The sequence below is a fragment of the Macaca thibetana genome, chromosome 1 (assembly GCF_024542745.1).
Source record: "Macaca thibetana thibetana isolate TM-01 chromosome 1, ASM2454274v1, whole genome shotgun sequence".
Lineage (NCBI taxonomy): Eukaryota > Metazoa > Chordata > Mammalia > Primates > Cercopithecidae > Macaca > Macaca thibetana.
The window spans coordinates 207,258,058-207,279,048 of record NC_065578.1 but is presented as its reverse complement, the minus strand read 5'-3'; the positions used below and the strand labels follow the sequence as shown (position 1 = coordinate 207,279,048).

Below are 20,991 nucleotides of genomic sequence, written 5' to 3'. Positions count from 1 at the left end.
TTATTGACATTAAATCATTGCCTTACAGTCATTTAAAAATTTTTCTGACGTTTCGGCATCGTTTAAATAGAAAGTTTTTAACGACTTTCTGACTGATTAGAAAGTTTTGTAACTCTTTGGCATATTTGTGGACAACCTGGATCTTTGTGATGGAAGGGCTGAGAATCACCTAGCTGGCTTATGTTAAAGTTATTAGTAGGATTCCAATGATCTAGACACAAGTCTCACCTGAGACAGAGCTGAAAACCTTTTTATAGTATTTGTACTATTGACTCTGTGCAACTAGCCCAGTTAGAAGGGAAATTCATGTGATGCCGAACCTTCTGAAGATTTTCAGCTCTGTAGTGTGATTCTTTCTCTTCATAAGGCATAGATTTAAAATAAACAAAAATTCCCAAATGAACCATCAGGCAGAAAAACTAATGAACAAACACATGCTTACCTGCCCTCAGAGTAGTCTATCGCGAGTGTGGTGGTTGCTGTGATGTTCAGAATTTATATAGAATTTGCCATTTGGAGAAAAATATTATTCCCTGAATTGCTTCATTTAATGTGGGACAGGTAATCTTTTGTTTCTAGACACTGCTGGAGCCATATATACAAATGTTTGAAGAAGGATATCAGAGTAATTAGAAAGTAACTTGAGGTCCTGATTATATCTAAGAACTTTAGCCCGATAATTGATGGATAAAATTAGGTAGTGGTTAGTGTATCCCACATGCAATACCAATATATTAAATACTATATGTACTTATTTATAAATGATGTTTCTTTATTTAAAACTTTTTACATGCTTTTTTCTTTCGCAGGGTAATAAGAGATTTGTTTTTGAGTTGTAATGGAGTAAATCAAATAATCGAATTAAATTACTTAAATGGTATTCGAAGTCATTCTCTAAAAGCATTTGAAACTCTGATAATCAGCCTAGAGGAGCAACAGAAAGATGCCTCAGTTCCAGGTATTGATGGGATAGACAATGAACAGAAGGAGTTGTCCTCTGTACATGTAGGTACTTCTTTTCATCATCAGCAAGCTTATTCAGATTCTCCTCAGAGTCTCAGCAGATTTTATGCTGGCCTCAAAGAAGCTTATCCAAAGAGGCGGAAGACTGTTAACCAGGATGTTCATATCAACACAATAAACCTATTCCTCTGTGTGGCATTTTTATGCATAAGTAAAGAAGCAGAGTCTGATAGGGAGTTGGCCAATGACTCAGAAGATACTTCTGGCTATGACAGCACAGCCAGCGAGCCTTTAAGTCACATGCTGCCATGTTTATCTCTCGAGAGCCTTGCCTTGCCTTCTCCTGAACATATGCACCAAGCAGCAGACATTTGGTCTATGTGTCGTTGGATCTACATGTTGAGTTCAGTCTTCCAGAAACAGTTTTATAGGTTTGGTGGTTTCCAAGTATGCCATAAGTTAATATTTATGATAATACAGAAACTGTTCAGAAGTCACAAAGAGGAGCAAGGAAAAAAGGAGGGAGATACAACTGTAAATGAAAACCAGGATTTAAACAGAATTTCTCAACCTGAGATAACTATGAAGGAAGATTTATTATCTTTGACTATAAAAAGTGACCCCATACCATCAGAACTAGGTAGTCTAAAAAAGAGTCCTGACAGTTTAGGTAAATTAGAGTTACAGCATATTTCTTCCATGCATGTGGAACAAATTTCAGCTAGTGAAGCTGCTCCCGAGGAAGCAAAGATATTTACAAGTCAAGAAAGTGAGACCTCACTTCAGAGTATACGACTTTTGGAAGCCCTTCTGGCCATTTGTCTTCATGGTGCCAGAACTAGTCAACAGAAGATGGAATTGGAGTTACCTAGTCAGGTAATACCGTGTCCTTAGTTCAGCTGTTATGTAATATATATACATAAATAGATATATAATGTAATATATATTAGGTTTTATATATATTACGTTTTTTATATATATATACACACACATACACAGACATACACACACACACATTTTTTAAGTGTCAGATGAATAATAATGGATATTGTGTTTCAAAGTTGAAAGATCTAAATCTTTGTGTGATTTAGATCTTTGGCTGCCCTGCCCAGATCTCCTTTACCAAACTGATCACCCATTCACCATCTGCACATCAGCACCCGTCTTCCAGGAATCGCCCTTGGCCGATGGGACATGCCTCACAGGGAGTTGCCCGGGAAGGATGCTCATAGCTAATGCTGATAGATGTGGCTCTAAGAAGTGGCGACAATCACTGTGGGGCACTTCAGGCTCCAGAGCTTCCCAGGAAATGAGGCTGGGACTAGACTTCTCCTAAAACCACATCTTTGTCCAGATTCTTCCCCTAATCTTTTCTGCTTTCCCTCACATTCTTACAAGTTTTCTCCTGAGATCATTTCTCGACTAAAAAGGAATCCAGGGACTGGGAATATGGCAGACCTCTTCTGTCCTCACTAACTTACCCCTAACTGTTCAGCCAGCCAACAGGCTCTTCCTACTTCAGTTCCAGCCTCCATGTTGCCTTATCTCTAAAAAATCCTGATGCTTCCACACTGAATTTCCACAATTGAAATTCACACGCTTTAACACAGCACACAAAACTCTTCAGGTTTGCTTTGACTTCTTTGCTTAGCTTCATTTCTTGTCATTCTTTACCATGCTGCAATAAAAACCAAATAAGATGAACTAAGTATTTTATCAATAAAAATGTTATTAATTTTAACAGGATGTTTGTATAGAGCTAGATATTTATATAGTCATTTTACTTTCATATCAACTGCAAGTAAATGGATTAGCTTTATAGTTAGGTAAATATTTTTTCATCATTTAGTTTTTAAAATAGTTATTAATATTCTTAGTCTCTTTTATTTTACCTTAGAACTTGTCTGTGGAAAATATATTATTTGAAATGAGGGACCATCTTTCCCAGTCAAAGGTGATTGAAACACAACTAGCAAAGCCTTTATTTGATGCCCTGCTTCGAGTTGCCCTTGGGAATTATTCAGCAGATTTTGAACGTAGTGATGCTGTGACTGAGAAGGTATGAATAACGACATATAGTTGTGTTCTTTGGGTATGACCAGCAGAGGCGGAAGTTGGGATGAGACTAGGATGCTGATGAATGTCATTAGAGCATATGGACTAGGACTTGGTCAGATGAGTTCAGTGGATCTTATTACCACGTGATGGATATATGATGGGATGAACAGTATTTTGTCATTGCCCTGTCTTATACATAACAGGAGAGCAGTATGATATGCTTTTCCTTATCTAATCTGGAAATTTACTGAGAATTACTTCCAGTTAAGACAGAAATATATTACTTGATTTGGTATATTTTACATATACCTGATAGTTTATTAAATGCTAATTCAGGAATGGTGATGATTTACCTATCCTATCTGGTTCTTTGGTGGTACAGCTAATATTTCCAGAACTCTCTACTCACATTAATTTTAAATCGTTCAACATAAAAATGACTAGTATTTACATAGAAAATAACAATCACAATGTTTTAGTTGTTTAATGTTTTTTCCTAAAGCAACTATTTTAATTTTCTTTCCTAAAATTATATGGTGCATAATTAGCTCATTTCCCTCTCATTTTATGTTTATTTTACCTTTAGTTGCCTTCTGTCCTTTATTTTTTATGTAACTTCTCTTTTAATTCCTTGATCTAGCCATGTATATGATGTTTTATAAGGTTTTGAAATAACATTGTATGTTACTATTTGGCATAACTTAAAAACATGCTGAAATAGCTATTAATGTTCATCATATTACTGAATTAATTAACTGTAAAATGTTAAAATACCTACTTTATTCTACCTTTTATTGTTGTTACAATGATGAAGTATTCTGAGCTTCTTTAGGTGAAAATGTTTTCTGAAATGAAGGTATTAGTGACATTTTTATAAGAAAAGGAAAATTTCTGTCTTACAAAGGAAGTTAATACTGGAACTCTTGATTTCTGAGATGCTTGTTATGTAGACAGTTGCATTCTGAGATATTTTAATTAATCCCTTTGAAAAAAAGTCTTGTCTGCTCTAGTACCTAATTTATGAGGCATTTATAAAAATCCTTATGAAAAAATCTTTTTATTAACAAATGTGCACAAATAATATATATTAGTATTAAATTGTATGAAGTAAAATTTCACCACATTGTGGTTTTTAGTCATTTCCTATTGTGTAACTAGAATGAAATTTCTTACATATATTTATTTATTAATAAATAATAAATAAATGACCTGTAACTTACTTTGTTAGAAACCCTCTTTTTTGAGGTATTAAGTTGTCTGAAAGCATCTGGGAAATTTTGCTGAGTGAATTTCATAATTTATAATAATTCATATTGCTAAGTTTTTTCTTTAAGAAAATATTGAAACTGTCCTTAACATGGCTTTTGAATAATAAGTATTCTATAACTAAAAACAAGCAAATATTACAACTTTTACCTTTGAATTACACTGATTTATAGAGTCGTCAATCTGCAGAAGAATTGTCATCCCAGCCTGGTGATTTTTCAGAAGAAGCTGAGGATTCTCAGTGTTGTAGTTTTAAGCCTTTAGTTGAAGAAGAAGGTTATGAAGCAGATAGTGAAAGCAATCCTGAAGATGGCAAAACCCAAGATGATGGTAAAATATCATTGAAGTGCTTGTGATTAAATCTGCAAGCCATATCATTGGATAGCAAAATGGTTCATAATAATACCACTTTAGAATTTTGTATTGCCTTACAGTTTAACAAATGTGTTGCATTATCATTTTATTGATCTTCCCAACAGTCTGGCATTCATATATGCAACAATGTGATATAGTTTGTTATCACAAACATCGTCTGAGTGCCTAAGAACATGGAGTGAAGGACAGCTTCCCCAATTTCATGTATATTCTAGTGTGAAAGACAATAAATACTAGAAATAGATAATAAAATAGAAATAGATAACCTGGGTGATGTTGTAATCGTAACTGGGTGGTGAAATTTATAAATTTCTTAACTATATCAACGTTTTATTAAGAGCACAGCAGTCTTAAAAGATCTTATAAGTCAATTTTTCCAAAATGCAATATTCAATAAGACAGGATTGTTTCTCAGTTATGAAGTCGGCAAAATTGATAATTCATCCAACCAATAGCCAAGCCTGCTATTTTCACAAAGATTTGGGTAGGCAAATTGAACTGCTCTGTGATTTAGGTATTTGGGGGGTCAGAAAGTTTGAATAGGTTTTTTTTTTTTAAAGTTGTGTCCATGGGATATGTTAAATCTGTATCATATGTCTATAAAAATTCTTGTTTATTTGTAAAATTTGTGGTTCTACTGAAGATGAAAATTGCTTTTAAGGCAACTCATTAATCTTCAGAATACCCATATCATTGTCATAAGTTGTGTTGTAGGAAAAGATTGGAAAAGGTTTTGTAAGCATCCTCTGAATAGTACTTTTGCCACTAGATCTTCTAAATGATTAATAAAGTTTGAAATATTTAGTGTTTAGGGAATAAAAATAATCTTTTGTTTTTCTCTTTTCAGGGGTAGACTTAAAGTCTGAAACAGAAGGTTTCAGTGCATCAAGCAGTCCAAATGACTTACTCGAAAACCTCACTCAAGGGGAAATAATATATCCTGAGATTTGTATGCTGGAATTAAATTTGCTTTCTGCTAGTAAAGCCAAACTTGATGTGCTTGCCCATGTATTTGAGAGTTTTTTGAGAATTATTAGGCAGAAAGAAAAGAATATTTTTCTGCTCATGCAACAGGTAAAAGATTCATTTAGTTAAATGTGATCAATATTTATCAGACTCATCACCCAATAACATCTCCTTAATGTATAACCCAACTTTTCTGAAAATTATTCGAGATGATTACTTATCTTTGCTGGTACCTCAGGTGTGTTTTTACCTACAAGTGGTATTCCAAAATCTTCTAATTCCATAGTTTTTTAAAAGTAGCATAAAAAGTTAATGTCCTTTGCTAGCCAGTAGTAAATTCTCATCTATTTCTGAGAATGGGTAATATTTTTTAAAATGCATTTAATTTGAATATATGCTCACTGTTTTGAAAAATCAGAAAATTTAAAAACAGTATAAAAAGAAAATGAAAATTAGTATAATCCTACACATAGTAGTCTTTTTAGTCATTTTAAAATACATATATACACATATAGTAGATACCCTATCATATAATTTATTATGACATTACAGTTGTTTCATGCTTCTGTGAGGTAAGTAATTTAATTTTGTTTTTTTTTTTGTAATCTTCAGGGAACTGTGAAAAATCTTTTAGGAGGGTTCTTGAGTATTTTAACACAGGCCGATTCTGATTTTCAAGGTAAGTTGAAACTGTTTTAACAATAGCTCTGAAATTATTTTTTGTGAAAAGTTGATAATAATGGCTTCTGGCCGGATGTGGTGGCTCATGTCTGTGATCTTAGCACTTTGGGAGGCTGAGGTGGTAGGCGGATCACTTGAGCCTGGGAGTTCAAGACCAGCCTGGGCAATATAAAGAGACCCCATCTATAAAAATCAGCCAGGTTTGGTGGCGCATGCCTGTGGTCCTAGCTACTCGGGAGGCTGAGGTGGGAGGATCACTTAGGCCCAGGAGGCCAAGGCTGCAGTGAGCCGTGATCGTGCCACTGCACTCCAGTCTGGGTGACAGAGCAAGACCCTGTCTCAAAAAAAAAAAGTCTTCTATTGGCATAGTGCTCTGTGATTTCAAAAAAGCGTCTTTATGTGCATTATCCCATTTGTTCCTCAGATCCACACAATGAAATAGACAGAGTGCAAGTATGTTTATAGAGAGGAAAATCTAGATTCCAAGGGGTTGACTTGTTCAGGGTCATATACATAGAAGTGGCATTGTGGGGACTGTAAACCCAGTCTAACGCTATGTTGTTGCCATATCTGATATTGATTACTCTGTACTTGGTACTTCCTCAGACATTTGAGGAAGTCATAATGAATGTATAATATGATTGCTAATCACAATAAATCTACATTTTAATTGGAGAACTTAAGGCTAGCCTACACGAGACGTTAATTTTGGTTTGTGTGATGTTTTCTCATGATTAAATTCAGGTTATACATTTTTGGCAGGAGTACTCAGAAGTGATACTGGGTCCTTCTGAGTGCATCAAATCAAAAGGATTTATGATATATGGATCTTACTACTGGTGATATTAACTTTGATCATGTGGTTAAGGAGGTGTTTGCTGTTTCTCTATTATAAAGTTACTATTATCCCTTTATAATTAATAAGTATCTTGTGGGAAGATAACTTGAGACTATGTAAATGTACTTTTTCTCATTCTTTTATCCACTAATTTTAGTATTATGAAAAAATATGAAAGTATGATGATTCTTGAGTGAGACAGTTAATTCTGTGGTATCTGCCAAATAGTGATTTTCTATTTCCATCATTCCTTCTGCATTTATTCACTGAGATTGTACTTTAAGGAAAAGCTTTCTCTTCTCATTCATTTACTTATTTAGTATATGGGTGTATTTTTATTTATTACGCTAGGCACTTAGTGAACCCTTGTGTTCTGAATATGTGTTTCCATTTTAACTCTGAGAAATTACGTTCCATTATTTAATAACAGCTTTATTGGGATATAATTCCCATACCATAACTTTCACCTATTTAAAGTGTAGAGTTCAGTGTTTTGTAGTAGGCGGTTTATTTACAGAGCTGTGCAACCATCACCACAATTAATTTTAGAACATTTTCATCACCTCCGAAAGAAACCCTGTACCCTTTAGCAGTCATTGCCCATTGCCTCTTAACCGTCCTCTACACGGATTCTTCTGCAATTACTCATCTACTTTCTCTTCTGGATGTTTTTCCATATACATGGAATATGTGGTCTTTTGTGACTGGTTTCTTTCACATAGCATGATGCTTTCAACCTTCATTCATGTGGTAGCATGTTTCAGCACTTTAGTTCTCTAATCATGTTTTAAATTTCTTACTTTGTATGGATTCCTTTTTTTCAGGTTTTTTTTGGTTTTTGTTTTTTTCTTGTAGACAGAGTTTTGCTCTTGTCGCCCAGGCTGGAGTGCAGTGGTGCGATCTCAGTTCACTGCAACCTCTGCCTCCCAGGTTAAGCAATTCTCCTTCAGTTTTTATTAATAGACTTTATTTTTTAGAACACCTTTAGATTTACAGAGAAATTGAACAGCTATTATAGAGTTCCCTCATTACACCCTTCCCTGCCAGTTTCCCTTATTATTAACATCTAACTTTTTGTGATGTATGTATTATAATTAATGAACTTATATTGATATGTTATTATTGACTAAAGTCCATAATTCAGATTTCTTAAATTTTTACATAATGTCCTTTTTCTGTTCAAGGATTTTATCCAGGATAATACTACATAATAGTTAGTTGTCGTGTCTTCTTAGGTACCTCTTGACTGTAACAGTTTCTCAGACTTTCCTTGTTTTTGTTGGCCTTGACAGTTTTGAGGGGCACTGGTCAGGTATTTTGAAGAATGTCCCTGTATTAGAATTTGTTTGACATTTTTCTCATTGTGCTATCTTGTGATTTTGATTTGTATTTCCCTAATGATTAGTGATGTTGAACCTCTTTTCATGTACTTATTGGCCATTTGTATATCTTGTTTGAAGAAATGTCTATTCAAGTCCTCTGCTTATGTTCGAATTGGGTTGTTTCTTTTTTTGTTGTTGAGGTTTAAGAGTTCTCTATATATTCTGGATATTGATTCCTTATCAGATATGTGATATGTTAATATTTTCTCCTATTCTGTGGGTTGTCTTTTTACTCTGTTGATAGTATCCTTTGATGCACAAAAGTTTTTCATTTTGAAGTCCAGTTTATCTATTTTTTTATTTAGTTGGCTGTACCTTTGGTGTCATATCTAAGAAATCATTGACAAATCCAATATTATGGAGTGTTCCCCGTAAGTTTTATTCTGAGCGATATATAGTTTTACATTTAGGTCCTGAATTCATTTTGAGTTAAACTTTGTATATGGTGTTAGGTAAGGAGCCAACTTTATTATTATGTTTTTGCATGTGAATATCCAATTTTCTTAGCACCATTTGTTGAAGAGGCTGTTCCTCCCCCATTGAATGAAAGTTTTGGCACCTTGGTCAAAAGTCATGATTACACTAGGGGTATGGACTTTTGAGAGGAAGATCATAGAAGCAAAGTGCCATTGTCATTAAATCATATCAAGGGTACATATTGTCAACATGATTTATAATTGCTGATGTTGACCCTGATCACTTGCATTAAGTAGTGTTTGTCAGGTCTCTCCACTATAAAGTTACTTTTCCCCTTCTCTGCTTCTTTTCTTTTTTGGCTGAAATAACATTCCACTGTGTGGGTATACTGCATTTGATTTTTCCATTCTTCAGTTGATGGACATTTGGGTTGTCCTACTTTTTTGCTACTATGAATAATGCTGCTATGAACACTCATGTACAGTTTTCTTGTGTGAACATATGTTTTCATTTCTCTTGAGTCATTTCTTTTGGGTCATATGGTAACTCTGTGTTTAATCATTTGAGAAATTGACAGACGATTGCCCAAAATGGCTATACCATTTTACATTCTTACCATCAGTGTATAAGGGTTCTAATTTCTTCACGTTCTTGCCAACACTTGTTATTATATGCCTTTTTAATTATATCTCTCCTAGTGGATATGAAGTGGTATCTTGCTGTGGTTTTGATTTGTATTTCCCTGAAGGCTAATGTATTAAGTATATCTTTGTGTGTGCCTTAGTCCCTTTTGTGCTACTATAATGGAATACCACAGACTGAGTGATTTATAATGAACAGATTTTTATTTTCTCATAGTTCTAGAGACTGAAAGTCCAAGATCAAAGTGCCAGCATCTTGCAAGGGCCTTCTTGCTGCATCCTCACATGGCAAAAGGCAGAAAGGAAAAGAGGCAAAAGGGGGCTGAACTCTCCCTTTCATAAGGGCATGAATCCCACCCATGAGGGCAGACTCCTCATGACCCAGTCACCTCCCAAATATCCCATCTCTTAACACTACCACAATGGAAACCAAATTTCAACTTGAGTTTTGGAGGGGACAGATATTTACACCATAGCAGTGTGCTTATTAGCTATTTGCATATTTTCTTTGGATTTCTTCAGAGAAATGTCTATCCAAATCCTTCAGCCATTTTTATACTGGTGATTTGTGTTTTGATTATTGAATAGTAAGAGTTTTTTTATATATTCTAGATGGAAGGTCCTCATCAGATATGTGGTTTGCAAATATTTTCTCCCATTATTTGTGCTGTCTGTTCACTTTCTTGATGGTTTACTTTGATAGCACGTTTTAAAAGATTTTTATGAAGTCCTATTTGTCTATTTTGACTTTCATTGCCTTGCTTTTAGTGTCATATCTTAGATCTAATACAGGATCATGAAGCGTTATTATTTTAAAAAATAATTTTCTCCTCTCCATATTCCCTTCTCTTTTTTTTCTTGTATTCTAATTGTAATCTTGAGCCTTCCCAATTGATCTTGCAAAGATAAGATTATCTTTCCTGTCATATTGACTATGTCACTGTTTTTATGCTACATCTTGAGACATTTTTTCAATCCCAACCTTTTATTTAATTTTTCATTTTGGTAATTTTAATATTTAAGAACTCTTTTTTGCTTGACTGTTTTCTGGTTATTTCTTTTTCATATAAGGATATAATATCTCCTCGTATATATTTGATTATAGTAACAAACATCTTAAAGTTTCTTCTGTCCCCAAATTATCTCATTTTCCTCTGGGGTCAGTTTTGTCTGTTTCTTGTTTTTTAAGTATTGTTTTTACTGCTTTAGGTTGCTAATTCTCTAATATTTTTATGAACCTTTTTAGCCTATTTATATTTAGCAAAACTGTTGGAGATTTCCTCTAATACTGTGAAAGTGAATTTATTTTCTATTTTGGCCTCTTTCCTGAGTGGGTAATATGTTGAAGAGCTCTGTGTGAATGTGCCGTTGGATGATTAGGGGCTTCCTAAACACTGTAATGAAGAGAGCTTTACTTTGGGGGACCATTAGGGATACTATTACCCTGCATGGCAGTTTGCATACCTTAGAAAAATGCATCTTTCACATATAGGGCTTGGCTGGCTTATAGTGTCTTTGTGCTGAGAAAAAAGGCATCCCTTTCTTGATCCAGGCATCACAGCCCAAAACTAGGATACATGGCTTGGCATACAGCATTCATGCTTTATTTTAGTCTCTGCTTTTCCCTCTGGTTAGGCAGTTTGTTCAGTCTGCAGACTGGACAGTTATACTCGGTAGCCATGATGCTAAAAGCCTATATACACCTGAGCTTTTGCCTGGTAATCCACTTCGTTTCTTTAGAGAAGAGTTATCAGGTTTGGGACCTAAAAGTGAATACTGAACTATCTGTGCTGTGTACTGAGAAACAGGAGAGAGGTGGATATTCACAGAGAGACCTTTCATTAATCCCTGTATTGTCAGCCGCACTCTCACTTTCTCTCCAGACCTTAGATGGACAGCTCGGCTTCCTACTGCTCTGAACCTCTTTTTAATTCAAAGGAATTCTAGGTTGCAGCTTTGTCTTTTATCCATCTGCTTTTCCATCTTCAAGAAATATTTTTAAATCTTTCACTAGATGTGCCCCAATGCCCACTGCCCCCACATATTTTTGCTGTTATGGGTTTCTTCCTTCTTATAATTCTGTACTTTAATGCTGTGAGTTTTCAGTAGTACACAGAAGCAAGTGTATATATCCATTCCCCCATTTTTAACTGGAATCTGTTAGTTTTGAACTGGAAAAATAAAAAACTAAGCACACACACTTTGATCATATTATTTTCCTACTTAAAAACCTTTAATGGATTCATGTTATGTACAAGACAAAGTCCAGGCTATTTTATGGTCTCATTGCAAGTAGTCTCTCCAGATGTATGTACTATTTTACTACTGTGTCAGCTCATTGCTTCTGCAAAATATGTTGCTTAAATACAGCTTCTATTCTCTAACCTCCAGGTCTTCCAAAACTACCAATCTTTTAAAACTTATCTCAGGTTTTAAATCAAGATTATTTCTTTCAGGTCAAAGTGGAGATAATATTTATTTTGTAGGGTTTTTTTGTTTTTGGTGAGGATCAGCTGAAATAAAGCATGTAAAAATACTTTGAACACTATAATTTGCTCTACAAATATTAGTTATTATTTTGCTCTAAAGAATTCTATGAATTTGTGTATCACCATTTATGTTTTGTGCTAAACCTATGATGGAATAAAGAAAATGTTCAAACTAAATAGTTGGTGATATTTAAGTATTTAAATCATCTTTAATATTTCTACTACTTGTCATCTAATTTTGTACTTAAAAAGTGATAGATATAATTTAAACATTTTCAAGATTAGAAGTTAGCAGACTATTTTATTATATAGAAGTATTAGCTTAACAAATATTATGTTGATTTATGCTTCTTTAAAGAATGCTCTTAGTTTATTTGTAGCTAATTAATCTTTAAGAAAAGTGAGCTCATGCCAGCCGGGCACGGTGGCTCACGCCTGTAATCCCAGCACTTTGGGAGGCCGAGGCGGGTGGATCACCTGAGGTCAGGAGTTTGAGACCAGCTTGGCCAACATGGCAAAACCCCGTCTCTACTAAAAATACAAAAATCAGCTGGGCATGGTAACACGTGCCTGTAGTCCCAGCTCCTCGAGAGGCTGAGGCAGGAGAATCACTTGTACCTGGGAGGTGGAGGTTGCAGTGAGCTGAGATCATGCCATTGCATTCCAGCCTGGGTGACAGAATGAGACTCTGTCTAAAAAAATAATAATATTAAAAAGAAAAGTGGTTTTTGTTGTTTTTGACGGTTGGTTGGTTGATTTACATTTAGTTATATGGCTATTTCTTCAGCAAATTTTGTGATTGCTATACTAGATTTTTTATAATCCATTCAAAAAGTGACAATAGTATTTTAGCTCTTTTGGTGAAATTGCTCATTTGTTCCTCTAATTGTATACTAGCCTTAATTTTTTTCCTCTTTCTTTAATTTAGCATGCCAGAAAGTATTGGTGGATCTTTTGGTATCTTTGATGAGTTCAAGAACATGTTCAGAAGAGCTAACCCTTCTTTTGAGAATATTTCTAGAGAAATCTCCTTGCACAGTAAATATGCTATAATCTTTACATTTTTCACTGATAAATTCTTTCACTTATAATTTTTAATAGAATGTATTTTTAATTATTTAGAAATGTTACTAAGCTCTTTTGATGTGACAATTGGTATAGTCAATTTCTTATTATTGTGTGTGAAATGCTCAATTATTTGCATATATTTTAACCATTTCACTTCAATTTTGATTAACCAGACATATCACTGAGATTATCTTTTCTTTACCCACCCCATCTCCAATTTTTGTGCTTAGAAAAGCTGAATAATTTTAATTACTAAAGAGAGCTTAATTGTGAATAGTTATAACCATCTTAGGGATTATCCTTCTCAAAAGGTTATTATCCACTATACTCTTCAGTTATTGTCTACACTTCCCCTTTCCATTGGTGTGGCTTAGTGTCTTTTAAACAATTATTTGCTAGGAAACCCATTTTTTATAATGAAACCTTGACTAGAAGCATAAGCAAATAAGACAGAAAACTTTGGAGCTACTTCGTAGTGGGATTTGGATGTTCCAGAGCCCTGCCCACTTTATCACCCTGCTCCAGTCCCAAGGTTCCTAAGGGAGCTCTGTGGAACATGGGTTAAAAACCACTAGTGTAGATCATTGAAAACTGGCTGCTATATTTGTGGAATGCTTTTTTATTACTTCTTCTAAGTATATTTGTCATTATCATAATCAACATCAGGTGTTATTTTAAGCATGAATAGGACATTGTACTAGGTTAATCTTTTTTATTTTTTTCCTTCTCTCTCCTTAGTCATTGTTCTTGCCTTTAATTAAATGTGCATTTCCTCTTGTATTTTCTGTAAATTCTACATTTCAGTTTAACCAAAAACTTGTAATATAAATAAAAGTTTAAAACCTTGTTTCAGTTTGCCAAACACAGATGGAAGAAAATTTACTTGATATGAAAAAAATCATGTGAAATAAATTGGAAAGCAATTGAATACTCAGTTTTATGAAGACAGTCATGCTCTAAAGTCAGAAATCTGGAGAATATGTAATGTCTCTGGTTATATCTCTGATTTAAAAATAATTGGGAGAAGAACCATAGTTTACTTAGAAATAAACATTTTTCGTTAGTAGAAATGATTCTTGATATAAGTATTATTTTTAATTTAAAATTTAAAACCAAATCATAACTATTAAATCTAAATATGTATCAAAAAATCTAGGTACCCCATAAATATATGTACTTACCATGTATCCACAAAAATTAAAAATAAAAAATTTTAACAAAAAAACATCTAAGGCAGGGCACCATGGCTCACGCCTGTAATCCCAGCATTTTGGGAGGCCGAGGCAGGCAGATCACCTGAGGTCAGGAGTTCGAGACCAGCCTGACCAATATGATGAAACCCCGTCTCTACTAAAAATACAAAAATTAGCTGGGCGTGGTGGCATGCACCTGTAATCCCAGCTACTCAGGAGGCTGAGGCAGGAGAATCACTTGAACCTGGGAGGCAGAGGTTGCAGTGAGCCGAGATCACGCCACTACACTCTAGCCTGGGCAACAGAGTGAGACTCTGTCTTTAAAAAAAAAAAAAAAAAAAAAAAAGAATGAAATCTGTTTCATATTTTATCTCAGCTATGAAAAAATGAAAATTTTAAAGATGTGGGAGATAGGAAGGTATTTATATAGGAATACTGATATGTATGGGTATGTTTGTATTTTCATGTATAACGTAAATTTCAAGATTATTATGTACTTTATTACATGATTAGAAAGTTTCATTTGTTTTTCCTTTTCTCTAGAAAATTCTTCTTCTAGGTATTCTGAAAATTATTGAAAGTGATACTACTATGAGCCCTTCACAGTATCTAACCTTCCCTTTACTGCACACTCCAAATTTAAGCAACGGTGTTTCATCACAAAAGTATCCTGGGATTTTAAACAGTAAGGCCATGGGTTTATTGAGAAGAGCACGAGTTTCACGGAGCAAGAAAGAGGCTGATAGAGAGAGTTTTCCCCATCGGCTGCTTTCATCTTGGCACATAGCCCCAGTCCACCTGCCGTTGCTGGGGCAAAACTGCTGGCCACACCTATCAGAAGGTTTCAGTGTTTCACTGTGGTTTAATGTGGAATGTATCCATGAAGCTGAGAGTACCGCAGAAAAAGGAAAGAACATAAAGAAAAGAAACAAATCATTAATTTTACCAGATAGCAGCTTTGATGGTACAGGTATGATGACAGGATTATCTGATTTGTACACGAAGAGTTTTCAGACCCTAATTTTCCTTGAGCAGTAAAAATGTAGTAGTGTTCTTAACACTGTTAACATGTTCTTCACCTTAAATGCCTTAGTGATGGTAGGTCCTGACTTATCAAAGCCTGAGTTGTCATATAGCCTTGAATATCCATTACAGATACTTTAGTTTTTTATAGGGGTGAAGGGGACACCACAAATACAACTTTTTCTGGGGTCATCAGCCCCTAGAGTTCCTTATGGAACTTCTTTCCTGGTCCCATTACTGGATTAGTGTGGCTCCTGATGTTAGAAAAGGATAAACCCTATAGCTGCTTTTCTTTCTGTTATTTCCCAGCCTCTGTTAGACAGTCCGCATTTCATTTTCTTTCTTTTTTTTTTTGAGGCAGAGTTTCGCCCAGGCTGGAGTGCAATGGTGCGATCTTGGCTCACTGCAACCTCCGCCTCCCAGGTTCAAGCAATTCTACTGCCTCAGCTTCCCGAGTAGCTGGGATTCAGGCGCTGGCCACCATGCCTGGCTAATTTTATATTTTTAGTAAAGATGGGGTTTCACTATGTTGGCCAGGCTGGTCTCAAACTCCTGACCTCAAATGATCTGCCTGCCTCAGCCTCCCAAAGTGTTAGGGTTGCAGGTGTGAGCCACCTGCTTTTTTGTTTTTGTTTTTGTTTTTATTTTTTTTTTGAGGCTCATTGCAACCTCTGCCTCCCAGGTTCGAGTGATGCTCCTGCCTCAGCCTCCCAAGTAGCTGGGACTACGGGCGTGTGCCACCATGCCCGGCTAATTTTTTGTGTTTTTAGTAGAGACGGGTTTCACCGTGTTAGCCAGGATGGTCTCAGTCTGCTGACCTTGCGATCCGCCCGCCTCAGTCTCTCAAAGTGCTGGGATTACAGGTGTGAGGCACTGCACCCGGCCTGTGAACGTCCTTCTCTCTTTTATTTCAAGTTCTCCTTCTCATGCTGTGTCTTACCTCAGTGACCCTCCCCTAGTTCCTGTCACAGAATGTTTAAATGCATCAGCCATTCTCCAACATTAGAATAAATTTCATTCCAGTTCCTTCTTTAACTGAAGAATTGCTATTATACTGCACCTTGTTTCTCATATGACTAGGGCAGAAAAAAACTGTTCATTGAAAAACAGTTTATGGTGATGGAAAGTGAAGTAGGTGGGATAATTCTTAGGGCCTATGGAATGAATGAAATGACTGGATGAGACAGATGTTTAGGGCTTTATATGTACATGGAGATGCAGCCCTCAATTCCACAAATCTTTCATTATTCATTATTATTAGCTCTTCATTCCACAAATCTTTCTCACCCAGTGGAACCTCTGTTTTAGGACACTATGCCTTCACTAGAATTTTCTGTTGTGGATTGAATTTTGCCACCTAAGAACTGATAGCTCTACATGTGATAATATTTATTATGATGCTATCTAATGTGCGTTGAGTGCTTTCTGTATATATGTCACTTTGCTCAGCTGTTTCTATATACATTTTTAATATTAACAAGTTAGTAAGTGCTCATACTATCTGTATTTTTAGAGGAAGTTAAGTAGCATGACCAAATTATATAGCTGGTAAGTGAGGAAAAGGAATTGAAATCCACCTGTTTTTAATTCCAGAGCCTTGACATTGCTACTATACTATAAGCTATGCAGATTGCCTTCTCATGTTTTAATGGAGGCAATCTCAATGTAAACAGTCTCTTATAAAATGAATAAATGTACATAGTGACCTGAGAAAAGTAAATATTAGAAAGTTTTGTCTTAATTTTTTATTTTAAGAATATATTAGAAAACATATTTTAGAAAGATGATTTTGTATAAACACTTAAAAATAGTAGACATGTATAAATTTTTGAAGAGAGATAAAGAATATTTTGCTGTGATACCACATCTTTTACCTCTAACTGATGCCTTTGGACAAATTAACCTCTCAGCGCCTCAATTCTGTCACCCTATGTATATTTACCTTATAAGATGGTTGTGAGCATTAAGTTAAATATTTGTAATATTCGTACTCTATAATTCCTAGGTACACACTGGTTTTGTCCTACTCTTTTATTTGTACAAGTTCATATTTGGTATGGAACATTTTTAAAATTTCATGTCAGATATGAGTTCTCTATACATCTTATATCTTGGTCAGTAGCCTCAAAATAATCAGTTACTTTAACTCTTCTTTTTTAAAACTATTGTCATCACTACGGGGAGTATTTTTTTTTTAACATCGGTCATGGTTTTACCTGTTGAAAAATAGCAACTAATACGTATGCAGTCTAATAAGCAGTAGTGTTCTTTAAAAGTCTGAACCTTTGGACGTGCATTTTGTATTATGATATAACATAGCTTTATATAAAGTCACAAGTATTATAATGACAAGTAGATCATCATACATCTTCAGGTAGTGCTGTGTTTTAAAAGATGAGAAAGAGGAGTCAAGATGAATAACCAGATAGCCCAAACCTGTAAGCATTTACCCTAGCTTGCCTTAAAGAAACACTAGAGATTCTGAATCACTTAGCAATTATATTCAAAGACCACTCACCAGGGAATATAAATTATGAATATATTCAAAGACTAGAGTTTTTCCTTAAAATTTGTAATATGAAAATTTTTAAAAATCATGCCATGTGATAATTCTAGAATGATTTTTGGTAGTGTGAGACAATGACACACATTGACAGTGATGTGTGCTCCCTGGACCAGGGTCAGGGAAGTCATAGTGACCCAATCCAGCTGAAGAAAGAAGCTTGGTACACATTGTAATAGGTTGTCACATAGCAGTCTGGTTATGCCCACAGTTGTCCTCAGTTATTATACATTTTTAAACATTTAATAACTTTTAAAGTACTGAATTACCATTTTTCATCCCTTGTGCTTTTTTGGAGTTAACATCTATACTCTGGAAATATGGTTGTTTAGAACAGATCAGGCTCAGACATTCTGGGTAGGTAACCTACTACAAATGAACAAACGTGCTTTGTATTCTTGTAAATTCACTTTTCTACTCAATTGTTATGAACCATTTTACTGATCATTTTAACATCTTTTTCTTATAGGGAGCGACAGACCGGAAGGTGCAGAGTACATAAATCCTGGTGAAAGACTCATAGAAGAAGGATGTATTCATATAATTTCACTGGGATCCAAAGCGTTGATGATCCAAGTGTGGGCTGATCCCCACAATGCCAGTTTTATCTTTCGGTATTGATTATCCTCAGCCTCCCATGAATAGATAATGTATTTAAATAATTTATGTAAGAGACATTAATGTGAAATCTGCTAATAAAATTTCATTATAGCGAAACAAAAAGTCTCATTTAAAAATATATACATTCTAACAGCTATTAATATCACTTTTGTAATAGTGTATTATTCTATCCAAAAATCCATAAAATCTAAAATACATTAATTCTCGGCTGGGCGTGGTGTCACACCTGTAATCCCAGCACTTCGGGAAGCCAAGGCAGTCATATCAGCTGAGGTCAGGAGTTTGAGACCAGCCTGGCCAACATAGTGAAACCCGATCTCTACAAAACAAACAAACAAAAACCGCAAAAATTAGCCAGGCATGATGGTGCATGCCTGTAGTCCCAGCTGTTCGGGAGGCTGAAGCAGGAGAATCGCTTGAACCCGGGAGGCAGAGCCCAGATCGCATGCCACTGCGCTCCGGTCTGGGTGACAGAGTGAGACTGTCTCAAAAAATAAAAATAAAAATAAAAAAATAAATAAAATACAATAATTCTCTGTTAGATTTTAGATCAAATACTTATTGAAGTCTTGTTCTATGGAAATATTCTATCAGATTGTAATGGTCTTAAGGTGTTATTAACAAACATGTTTTCCATGTGGGTTATATATTTAATAGGCATTACCTGATAAGCTTGGGTTCTCCTTGTTATCTTGTCCTTTTATAATGTCTCATTTATTAAGTGGTATAGATACAGGTCTTTTATTTGTATTGGGTATGAAGAGTATGATACTATTTGTCTAAAACTCAAATCTAAACAAACCAGTATGTTATTTAGGAATACCTACCTTGTAAATGTTACAAACATTACTAGATGCCTTATGTACGTTATCTCCTCGTTCTTTTAGTAATTCCACAAAGTAGATTAGACCTCCAATACAGTCTGGTATTTAGACATTTATATTAATTTTTCTATGAACCAAATAATACATTGTAATTTCTAAATGAGCGATGACTATATAAATAGTAATAATATATATATTTTTACAAACTGAATTCTGAAAATTATTGCCTAAATTATGACTACCAGCCAATGAGCCCAATCTATTTCAGTTCATGAATTGAGGTAATAATAGAATAACTAAGTAGCTTATGGTATAAAACGAAGACCTACTGACTTTTCAAGCACTTTAAAAAAAATAGAACTGATTTTTAATCTTACTTAAATATTTAGAATTATAGTTACTATATATGTGTTAAATACTGAGGTCAGAATTTTTATCTTTTCAGCCTATGCCTTTTCTCTTTTTTTTATAGTGTGTGCATGGATTCAAATGATGACGTGAAAGCTGTTTTACTAGCACAGGTTGAATCACAGGAGAATATTTTCCTCCCAAGCAAATGGCAACATTTAGTACTCACCTACTTACAGCAGCCCCAAGGGAAAAAGAAGATTCGTGGGAAAATCTCCATATGGGTCTCTGGACAGAGGTAGGAAGCATTTTGAGGAAATGCATGTCAATCTCAGTTACAATGTTATGTTTCATTAGTCTATTATAACTTCTGAAACAGATTACAGAAAATTCTAGGTTTTTACTACAATAAAATTTACTATACTTTAACTTACAAATCTGTCAGAGTTGGACTTTTTTTTCCTATTGGTCATTTTCATGCAGAATAAGCCTTCTGTAGAAGTGACTGTTGAAAATTAATATTTGGGTTTGGGGAGCATGCAGATACCTAGAAATTTAGACATTTATGTATAACTATATATGAAAGAACAGAATCTATAATTTCATCCCGCAAGTCCATATATTGTAAAACTGAAGCCATGATAATTATTTAAATTAAGTGGCTAATAAGGTTAATACCTAAATTAAATTAGACTTTCAAAAGAAATTAGAATGACTAGTCTATGTATAAGGTGATAGATTCAGATAGAGTGCTAGAAATATAGCAAGTGATAGATTCAGGGAGAGTACTGTATGATTTTTACCACATAGGAGAATTGTGAGCCAAGTTAATAAGAAACGTCTTGTGGAATATCGTAATGTAAAATTTTAGCCTGTAGGAATTATAAGGTATCTTCGATTTGTAAGCATTGGGAAGTATTGTATTGAATGAAGTAGCATGAAAGAAGATGAGAATTTGAAACTGTAATGTGGCATGGTAGAGGATTAAGCTGGTTGGATGAGTTTAAGTTGAATAATGAGAAATACAAAAGAATGGGCATGGTGAGACTACTTAGCAGGCTTTGAATGCCAAGCTGAGAAGTCTAGATTTAATCAAAGGGAACATAATATATTGCATACTTATTATGTTGCAGATCTTTTGCTGGATGCTTTATATACATGATCTAATTCTCTCAAAAATCCCTCAAAGTAGATTAGACCATGGAAATAACATATACCCTTAACACAGATTAACCTATTTTTATTCATTCATTTGTTCATTCATCACATTTATTG

The 20,991-nt window shown here is 34.7% G+C and overlaps 1 protein-coding gene across 1 annotated transcript in view; it reads left to right on the top strand.

The window, feature by feature from the left end:
* Positions 1-20,991, top strand: part of LYST (lysosomal trafficking regulator) — a 198,057-nt gene that overhangs the window by 61,511 nt on the left and 115,555 nt on the right. Inside the window, exons 6-14 of the mRNA XM_050770460.1 lie at positions 810-1,839; positions 2,861-3,022; positions 4,461-4,617; positions 5,510-5,736; positions 6,241-6,307; positions 13,005-13,114; positions 14,881-15,307; positions 18,393-18,537; positions 19,841-20,014. Coding sequence (XP_050626417.1) covers positions 810-1,839; positions 2,861-3,022; positions 4,461-4,617; positions 5,510-5,736; positions 6,241-6,307; positions 13,005-13,114; positions 14,881-15,307; positions 18,393-18,537; positions 19,841-20,014 — 2,499 coding nt within the window. The remainder of the gene's footprint in view (positions 1-809; positions 1,840-2,860; positions 3,023-4,460; positions 4,618-5,509; positions 5,737-6,240; positions 6,308-13,004; positions 13,115-14,880; positions 15,308-18,392; positions 18,538-19,840; positions 20,015-20,991) is intronic.